Source organism: Montipora foliosa, chromosome 2 (assembly GCF_036669935.1).
Source record: "Montipora foliosa isolate CH-2021 chromosome 2, ASM3666993v2, whole genome shotgun sequence".
Taxonomy (NCBI): domain Eukaryota; kingdom Metazoa; phylum Cnidaria; class Anthozoa; order Scleractinia; family Acroporidae; genus Montipora; species Montipora foliosa.
In genome coordinates, this window is record NC_090870.1 from 8060996 (window position 1) to 8070995 (window position 10000).

Consider the following 10000-nt stretch of genomic DNA (forward strand, 5'->3'; position numbering starts at 1 on the left):
GTAGAAATCGTCGACGTCGTGGTTGTTGTTTGCTACTCAAGCTAAATTTTCTCTAAACATTTAAGAGGCAAACTTAGACAAAGAAAAGACGTGATGCCTTCTACGAGTCTCCAACGGAGGTTTTAGCAACAAGGTGGCAATGTCAACACCACAAAACAATAACAGCGAGATTTAGCATTGCGTTTACGTGAAACGGCAAACGTGAACGTGATGCTACATCCCGTTAATCTCTCTGTTATGAGGAAAAATGATCGTGCTGCACGTATTCTGGTACCAGTTATTTTCTTTTCTTTCGGCTCACGCTGGCGAAAACCAGAAAATAGGGAGCTTAAGCACGAAACGCTCTTGTGCCACGACGGCAACCGGAAGGGAGCCGTTTTTTCTCGTATTTTGTTTTGACACTACTTCATTTATGTTGCCAAGCATATTACCTTGAAAAATAAACGTCAAAACAGAACGCAAACAAAAATACAAAACATTTAATTGGCTTATCGAACAAAAACAAACGAGCGCGAATTTTCATTGGCTTAGCGAACGCTGATACAACAACGTCATCTTTCCATGGAAATTTTTGGAAAGCGATCGGTATTTCGCTTTGACGCCATTTGAAATGCAGTACTGTGATTGGGGAATCGAACTGTTTACTGCCAATATTGGGAGTTTCTTTGGCGGGAATAAAGAGAAGCTTTGTTTTAATCTTGCTAAACATTGGTCCGTGAAACAAATTGGGAACACTTTTTCAAGGTCATACGAAAGTCGCTCTGTTAGAGAGGTTTAGTTTAAACATTTAGCAGAAACGCTTTTGGGCAATGGATGGCAAGCGGAAGTCAGCCTTTTCCGGAAGTGAGCCGTTTTTCTCGTATTTTCTTTTGACACCACTAATTGCACTTCATTTATCTTTTCAATATTAGAAAGGTCTAGTTTGAACATTTAGCAGAGACTATTCTCCTGGTATACGAAATGTTCACTTCCGGCTTCTGTCCGTGGCTCAAAAACGTCTCGTACTTGAGCTCCCTAATAGCCGTTATGCGTGACGACGTCAGACCAGCCGATTTCACCACCAAGCCTCGAATTCGAAAATCAGACTTGTAAATTTTAGCTTGAGCTCAATCCCAAAGGGAAACAAACTTGTAAAGAAAATCCATGTGCGAACAGTATTGCACGTCGAGGTAATGTAAATAATTTTGCGAAAACGAGGTTTGTTGGTGAAATTTTGAGCATATGACGTCATCATGCATAAGGCCGATTTCAATGTGGTGTGTTCTCATTTCAGTAGACGTCGATCTTGTAGTAGACTTTCTAAGTACCCAGCCGTGAGGCAATAAACTCACTTTGTCTAGGGCGTCTTGAAGCATACTCTCAGCCTCTTCAAACTTTCCCATGTGCATGTAAGCAATGGCCTGTCCGTTGAGCAACATAACTGTCGGTGTGTATTTGTCAGACAGTTCTTGAAAGATATAATAGGCATCCTGGGATTTTTCTCCACCCTGAGTGAAAGAAGAAAACAAGGTTACCGGTAATCAAAATGACAGCATACAGCTGTAGTAAAGGAAAGGAAAGGAACTTTTTTAAGTGTCTACTTATTCTAGCGCTGCCGGAGCGCTCATTGGGGACACTGTAAACTGAACTGGACAATTAAAGCAAAATGAATTCAAATGTTATAGTTATTAAGGAGAAGGGGAAACCGGAGTACCCAGAGAAAAACCTCTCGGTGCAGAGTAGAGAACCAACAAACTCAACCCACATGACACCGTGTCTGGAAATCGAACCCGGGCCACATTGGTGGGAGGCGAGTGCCCTCATCACTACGCTATCCCTGCACCCGTTTAGTAATGCACATTGTCGATTTATCTTAGGCCCCGTTCAGACGTATCCGGATATTTTTGAATCCGCAACTTCTTCTCTGCGGATTAAAAACAACTTCACGTCCACACCTAACGTATTCACATGTACCCGGATTCGACCATCCACACGATTCCAAATTCTTTGCGTATTCAAAACTTCCCACTCTGGAGGGCGGATTCGAATGCCGGCTTCGCCGGATACGTGTGGACAGAAGGCGAATCAGCAAAGACAAAAATGTGGATTTAAAAATATCCAGATACGAGTGGACGGGGCCTTAATCTCTGAATTCATACACGAAAAATCAAGAGCAATTTCAATTTGTTTTGAATAGACACTTTTAACACTAACAAATGCAAGTCAATTGCTGCGAAGCCGGAGGCGAGCGGCATCACTAATCTCGACAAGTATTAGAGTGCGGGATCGCTGTATCACATGAGCTAGCAAAAATCTCGATTTTTCGAAAATTTGTCTTTGGTTAAGGATTTTTCGGAGCGCTGCCGGATGAAACTCGGGAACGCTCAAACAACGGAATATTCTCGGATGATATTCGGAACGGATAGGTTTTACCCAGGGGTTTTACGTAATAAAATCATTTTGTTTTTCGCTATCTAGAAACCAAAGTACACACTGTAACGGTAACCGGTCGTTTCGATCGAAGTTCGTTTCGATCGAAACCAAAAGTCAGTTCGATCGAAGGCAAGAGTCAGTTCGATCGAAGAGTAATAAACGATAATAAAAGTTCTTGTGTTGTGTAATGTTTGTGCGAAGTAATATGCGCGACGCGGAAACGCGGTGTTCAATTGATTTCCTTTGTTGTCGGCGTTTCTTTCTCGGCGTTCCTGATCGGCAATGCTCAATGCTATAACGTGCGTACACTGAAACACGGGGTTTAAGAATTTATTACCATGATGAAACGAACAAGTATTGTCACTTTCAATGAGAACCGAGCGAAAAGAGATTAAACGCTGTTGAAAACACTTGCGCTTGGAACAGAATCCGTGGAACATATTATCATAGCTTCTCATCGTTGCAAATCTTTACCACACAAGACAGTTCCGCACGCCAAAATACGAAAGCAAATGCGTTTGGAACATAAAGAATGGTCGCGTCTGTTTTCTGTTGAAGCAACCTAAAAGCCGACTCTGACAAAGCGTGCGGTAGGAAAATTACTGTGTTCCTTGAAGACCAGGTTCAAGAATGTGTTTTGCACAACTCCGAAGTTAACTGTATCAGGACATATTTTTAAACAGATTTGATAAATAGTAAGTTCAATACACTTAAAATAGTTACAGTCTTCGATCGAACTGACTCTTGTCTTCGATCAAATCGACTTTTGTCGATCAAAACGACCTTCGATCGAAACAACTTTCGATCGAACTGACTTGCATTCACTGTAACAAATCAGCTTTCCAAAACAAACGGATGTTTTTTCGGGCGCGAAAAGTTTTCAGGACTTCCGAGAAACAAGCCCTAGGGTCGCTTGTTCGATGCCCAGCTGTCACCGTCGTCTTGCCTCAGACAAGAAACCTTGCTCCACACGGTCTTTCTTCCCTAACTTCAAGTGTGTAAACGGGTAATAGCGACATACTGTAGTACTGAGGACAACCCTGGAAGGCCCGGGTGAAACTTTGCCTGAATGGCTACAAAAAATTAGAAGTACGCACCACAGCAAGATTAAACCAGGCCAGAGCAAGTTGGGTCAAGGTAGCATCATCATCCTGGTCCTAGACAAAAGAAGGAAAGAAAAGTAAACATCACATAAAAACATGTACTGTAATACTCTTCAGTGAGCTATCAATATTTAATTAGTAATAGGATGGCAAAGCATTCTGTTGATGATGTCAACAGTAGTTGAGTGATGATGATGATGATGATGATGATGACGACAAATAAGACAAAGTGAATTTGATGGCCAAGGGGTGGTGCCTGTCGGCACACCATTTTCAAACGAACGCTCCCAAATGCCACACTTCAAAAGCAAAAGTGATGATCATGTTCAGGCAAGTACATGTTGTCATTGTCCAAATGAGTTTAAACTTCAGTTTGAAAGAATCTGCCTCTAATTTTCTCAAGTTAGGGGAAAAAAGCAGCTGATTTCTCTGAGTGAAATAGCCGATGCTTTTTGTTGGCTGTTAACTAGTACTTATTGAAACACTATGTAATTCATAAACTGAAACCATTACACGGTATAACAATTACATGTAATTATTAGCAGGAGAGGGGATGGTAAAGAGAGCAACAAAGCGATACCAAAAGGCACAGAAATCGAGCCTCTGATGTGCCAGCAAATCAACTAAGAATGTTTCCCCACAGCACTGACTCAGTGCGGATCCCCCACGACACATTAATTTTATTTAACCTGTTGACCCCTGGGGATGAGACTTCAACAGAGTTTACTATGTCTAATGCCAGACAATTTTACTTGTCAACTGGGGGTGTCCAAGGGCCTTTGAGGTGTCAGTAAGGAGCTTAAGCTCGCACTTTTTTGAGATGCAGACAGCAGCCGGAAGGGAACATTTTGCGTCCCAGGACAGTGGTGTCCCCAAGAGTTTTCTACTAATCATCTCTAATGGAGAAATGATACTTGGCGATGTAAATGACTTGTAGTCGTGTGAAGACAAGTCAACAGGGAAAACAGCTCACTTCCGGTTGCAGTTCGCATCGCAAAAACACGTGTGCTTAAGTTCCCTAATGTCCCCTCCATTAAAACACCATAAAAATTAATGCACTCTACGTGTAAACTGTACCTGCATACGTTTAAGTTCTTTCCTGTGAAACAAGGAAATTGAAGTCAATATTGAGAGATAAAATGTCAGTTAAGGTTAACCATAAAGAATGTCAAGTCATCTTTGCGTACAACTTCACCAAAGGGAAAATACTGCAGTACATGCAGTTCTTGTTTGTTAACCAAAGTCAAGTCTAGTTTGATAGGGTTTATATAGACCCTATGCAAAAATAACTGCCTTTAAATTATTCTTTTGTTCATATTCAAAATAGCGCAACTAACCTCGTTCGGGATAACAAATTCTTTAGAATTTTTGTCTCAAAAACGAGGTTAGTTCGGCTATTTTGAATATGAACAAAAGAATAATTTAAAGGCAGCCATTTTTGCATAGGGTCTATGCCTACATGTACATAGATGACCAGTTAAGGATACCAACAGTACATGCTATGGGAGTCATCCTCAAAAGCACCCCAGTTTCAGTCAGCAGTAACCTGAAAATGAAGATTTTTGCCCAGGATCTCCAGCTTAATATTCTATTAAAAAACATGACTCCAAGCCCATTACAACTGCCCCTGGGGCTGCACTCAGAGATCATACAGTACATGGGCAACAAAAAGCGTGCCAGATGTGACTTAACACAATGTACACACTTTATGCCAAATCACGACGAGCCATGTGCTTCACAATTTACAAAAATTTGGTTTATCAACGGAGTTGATAATGTAAATTGACCACCGTACAGAGATTCTTTTAGAATCTCTGTAAGGTGGTCAATTTACATTATCAACTCCGTTGATAAACCAAATTTTTGTATACTATTTCCCCACCGACGCAGCACCACAGTTTCTTTAGAAACTACCCCTTCATTCCTTGCTTCACAATTTAGTCTGCAGGACTGCAAGAAAAGGTTATTAGCATGGCATCCAAATAAATAAACGTTTTACCTTTACATTATTATTATAACATTTTACAGAATACAGAAACTGATTAAAAGCTCACTTGGCAAGGTCTACTCGGTCCATGGCAAGGTAGATTTGAACTTGCAGAGAAGAGCTACAAAGGTAAAAATACACAACAGAGGCTAAAATCAAACAAACCAAAGAAAACAACTAAAAATTTAGTGCCACATCAAAGAAGGAAATGTACAGTTGGCAAGAAAAACATAATGTCAACTTGATCTACAGTGTTTCTGCAAATGCTGCTGCAGCAACAAGACTGACTTCAATTAGGTAGTACAGTAATTTTTTGGGTTTTGAGTAAAGATACAGTTGAAATGTACTAAAGTAATCCCTGAGAATTTTCAAGATTTCACATTTCAAAATCTTTAAAAGAAATTGCTTCCCAGCCCATTAAACCTCACACTTTCTGCTTTTGGAGAGCATTTTCAACAACTTTGTTTTGTATTTTCAACAACTTTATACCAGATAACGTATATTTTCATTCAAAATTACGGAATTGAAATAACTTTAAAGCACAGGAATTTGGTAGTCGGTGCTCCAGATAAGATTTGGAGGCAGGATTTCCAAAAGTAATCTGCAGGGGTCAAACTGCAGTCAGTTTTAGGGGGTATTTGCACAGTATGTTTCCTTAAGTCTATTCCTTGATTTGGTGGGTCAGGTCTTATGCTTTGTCAGGTTTTTGACCCACCTCTTACAGTATCTGGCTCACTGGCAGTGTCAAGGAAGTTCATACAGGTAAAAGTAAGTTAGGGTTAGAAAAGTAAGTTCATGGGGAAATTAGAAGGATGACATTTCCAGCATTAGCATTAAAGACTCTGTCGAACAGCATGCATAGCCTGCCTTGACTCAGGTTTCGTGGTCCATGAAGACTCCACTGACCATCTTACACTGTACGATGGCAACTTGTGGATATCCAAATGAAGACCTCAGAGACCTGAGCCATGCAAGTCAGTTCGGGATCACTGGAGTTTGATAATTATTATTGCCGGATAAACATTAGTATAAGAGCGGTGCTTTGCTCTACTTATTGAAAATATACATTTCTATTCTTGAAGCCAACTTTTCTTTTGTTCACTTGTAAGAAAGGACACAAATTGTCGCTTATTTTCTCCGGAGTGGCTCCATCATAAAAACATATTTAAAAATGCACACAAAGCATCCTGTTTGACAAAGAGTCTTCAAGATAATAATATTGTTATAAAGTTCTGTAGTCAAACAGGTTTCTGGTGCTTACCATTCTAAAGACTCTGACTGGTGGAGACAACGTAATGCAGACTCATAATTCTGTGTTAACAGCAAAACCTCAGTTAATATTAATGATTTTATTGTGAACAAGATATTCATTACTGTTCATCATGTCCAAATCCTAATGGCTTAATGCCACCAGCCAAAGAGACAATCACTCAAGCTAAGGCATGTGCAGTTGTTTGCAAGGTTCATACAGTACTAGAGTTACATGCAACAGTTCCTGGACAAAAAAAAAAGGCCTGAAAGTGGAGTAGTGAGCTTTAAGGCCCAAGTTCATCATGCAGGTATCTCATACCGTGGAACAATTTTCATTCATGTACATGTATATGAAAATCCCACAAAAGCTGAAATTCATCCAATCAGATCGCTACTATAAGCAATAAAAACTTTTCAATACAAAAACAAAGGTGGGAAAGCCTGTCAGTTGTACACTGTAGGTGGGCCTTTAAACCATAACCCTAACTCAACTAACAAAACTTTCACACTAATTCAGGGAATCAATCCCAAGGCACATTGGCAGAAGGTCTGAGCTGTCACAACTAAAGTGTCAAACCTACTCCCCTGTTTTTTATTATTACCATTATTTTTCAAGGGTTTGATGACCTCCTATTACATGAATAACTATGGTAACTGTACATCAGTTTAGCAGCCTTAACCTCTAGTCTTTCACAATCTTTAGGGAAGAATGTCCCCCACCCCGCGCCAGGACTCCTTCTCAACTACATGTAACCTAACTAAAGCAACAAGTCAGTAATAATAATAATTATTATTAACAGCAATCAGGATTGTAAGACCAGGGGCACAACTTGATTCTGACCTCTATCCGAAAAATCCAAAAATAGATTATAAATATAAAGGGCTGTCAATAAGGGCTGGTACATGTAGCTGGCCATTTTAACAAGCAATCTTCAGCCGGCTATTTTTGTCTCATTTTACCACCAGTCAAGATCAAAAATCTTACACTTGTTAATTTAAATGTACTATCAAAGAAACTATTAAAACAGTCTTCTCCCCTTTTTGAGTGGCATATTTTAAGGGGATTAGACAAGAGGAAACACGAAAAATCTGCTCTTACTCAATCGTTCATGCGAGTGGTTTAGGACGAGTGGAACATGTACTTGTATAGTTCCCAGTCTCACATTTACATTGTACATGTAATCTGACAAAACAACATGGCGTCCATGCCGTAAAGGAAAGTGCTAACCAAAACATTTTTCCGAGCCAAGCAAAGGTACCTCTTTAAGTATACTAAATTCCACCGCCGCTTACTTTTAATTATAAGCCTTCTTCAAGTACTGTACTTTCAAATTTATTGACAGCCCTGGATACTTGTATCCAATGAGCTTCCGAGTGAGCCTGTTTTTAATTACAATAGGGCAAAGAGCCATTGGAAGAAGTACAATGTAGGTACACATATAACGGTGTGCTTGCATTACAGGTAAAAAACTACTACATGTACATTGTATGCTGCCCTCTACAGTGCACCTGTATTTGAGGGTTTAATGTTACTACTGTAAATGTAATAATTGTCCTTTAACTTAATTTAAATTTATCAAGCATCGACTACCTTAACCATGTTCTTATCTAGTGATGCAAAGTTATAAAGCGTAAATTACATGTAGTTTCACCCACCTGTTCACTGAAATAGATGGAAGCTGCTACAAGCAGGTCATAGTCATTGAGATCACTGGAATTCAGTTTCTTTTCTATTGACTTTAAGATGACATCCCTGGAATAACAGCAGAAAAAATAAAATAAACAAATACCTAAGGACATACATGTGAGGAAAACAACAATAATAACTTATTGATTTCCTTGCTCCTACGTAAGGACAATGGACACAACTACATTTATCTTCAGACATTAAGATTTTGGGGCACCACTACAGAATGTATTTTGAGAATCTCAAGGTTAGTTTTGGCCATAATAAAGAAAGATAGTGTGTACCTTTTACTTGGATTCTGGTGATAATCTGCCAACATCCTCACTGGCTGGACCTCTGTGGGTGACACTGACGATACCTCGTCTAAAACGACTCGATGCTTACCCTGAGACAAAACCAAGAATGAGTCAGTGAATGGCACTCGGATCGTATCATGGATTCATCCATGCATTCAGTTAAATAGGGGGGTGGGCATCCCACGTCCAGTCTGATCATCATCATCATGTGGCAGCTCTCGTAACATACATGTATGTGATAAGCTAGATACCAAAGCCAAAAAGGAAAGACTAAACCAATGAAACGATGACTCAGACTTAAAAACAATAGAAGATACTTGAAATATCAAACAATAGCAGGTTATGAGAGCTGTTTCATCACTGGTCTTTGTGCATGTACGTTGTACAGCAATCACTGATGCACCGTTTGTAGGCTCACCTTATCATTCTCTCTGTATTTACCTGATTAGTTAAGCTTTTTAATTACCCAAAAGACCAACAATAGAGTGGTTTTCAATATTGCATGTCGAAAGTAATGAGCAAATTGCTTTGGTTTATGATTAGTTCAACTCAGTGATTGGTTCAAAGTTCGTGCCATTTTTTCAACCAATCAGAAGTGAAACCAAAACCAATCGTGGCTCGTGCGTGCGTGTGCTCGTGTCCATCACATGCACACAGTAGCGATGGCCTCACTTGAGTTCTTTCCATATATACATACACACGCTACTTAGGACAACACGCACTTGCACTTAGTACTTGGCTTGGGCCGAGCCGATTTGTCTTCAAACTCTGACGGCCTGCTCCTGTCTGGCCTTGTAGCTCAGTTGGTAGAGCAACGTTGATCTAATTCGGAGGTTGTGGGTTCGATTCCCACCCGGGTCAGAGATTTTTCTCTGTCCTTGGGTGTTGCATAAGAAGTTCCTCATGCTGTGGATCAGCGAAGGTTCTTCATCCATCACATGCACACAGTAGCGATGGCTTCACTTGAGTTCTTTCCATATATACATACACAAGCTACTTAGGACAACACGCACTTGCACTTAGTACTTGGCTTGGCCGAGCCAATTTGTCCTCAAACTCTGACGGCCTGATCCCATCTGGCCTTGTAGCTCAGTCAGTAGAGCAACGTTGATCTAATCCCGCGGTCGTGGGTTCGATTCCCACCCGGGTCAGAGATTTTTCTCTGTCCTTGGGTGTTGCATAAGAAGTTCCTGATGCTGTGGATCAGTGAAGGTTCTTCATCCATCACATGCACACAGTAGCGATAGCCTCACTTGAGTTCTTC

The 10000-nt window shown here is 40.3% G+C and overlaps 1 protein-coding gene across 1 annotated transcript in view; it reads right to left on the reverse strand.

Annotated features, from left to right (window-relative positions):
- The window catches only part of LOC137992319 (coatomer subunit epsilon-like), a 15627-nt gene that overhangs the window by 4875 nt on the left and 752 nt on the right, over positions 1 to 10000 (reverse strand). Inside the window, exons 3-9 of the mRNA XM_068837592.1 lie at positions 8725 to 8825; positions 8410 to 8506; positions 6764 to 6813; positions 5570 to 5623; positions 4593 to 4614; positions 3510 to 3569; positions 1332 to 1487 (exon numbers count right to left, since the gene is read on the reverse strand). Of these exons, the coding sequence (XP_068693693.1) occupies positions 1332 to 1487; positions 3510 to 3569; positions 4593 to 4614; positions 5570 to 5623; positions 6764 to 6813; positions 8410 to 8506; positions 8725 to 8825 (540 nt within the window). The remainder of the gene's footprint in view (positions 1 to 1331; positions 1488 to 3509; positions 3570 to 4592; positions 4615 to 5569; positions 5624 to 6763; positions 6814 to 8409; positions 8507 to 8724; positions 8826 to 10000) is intronic.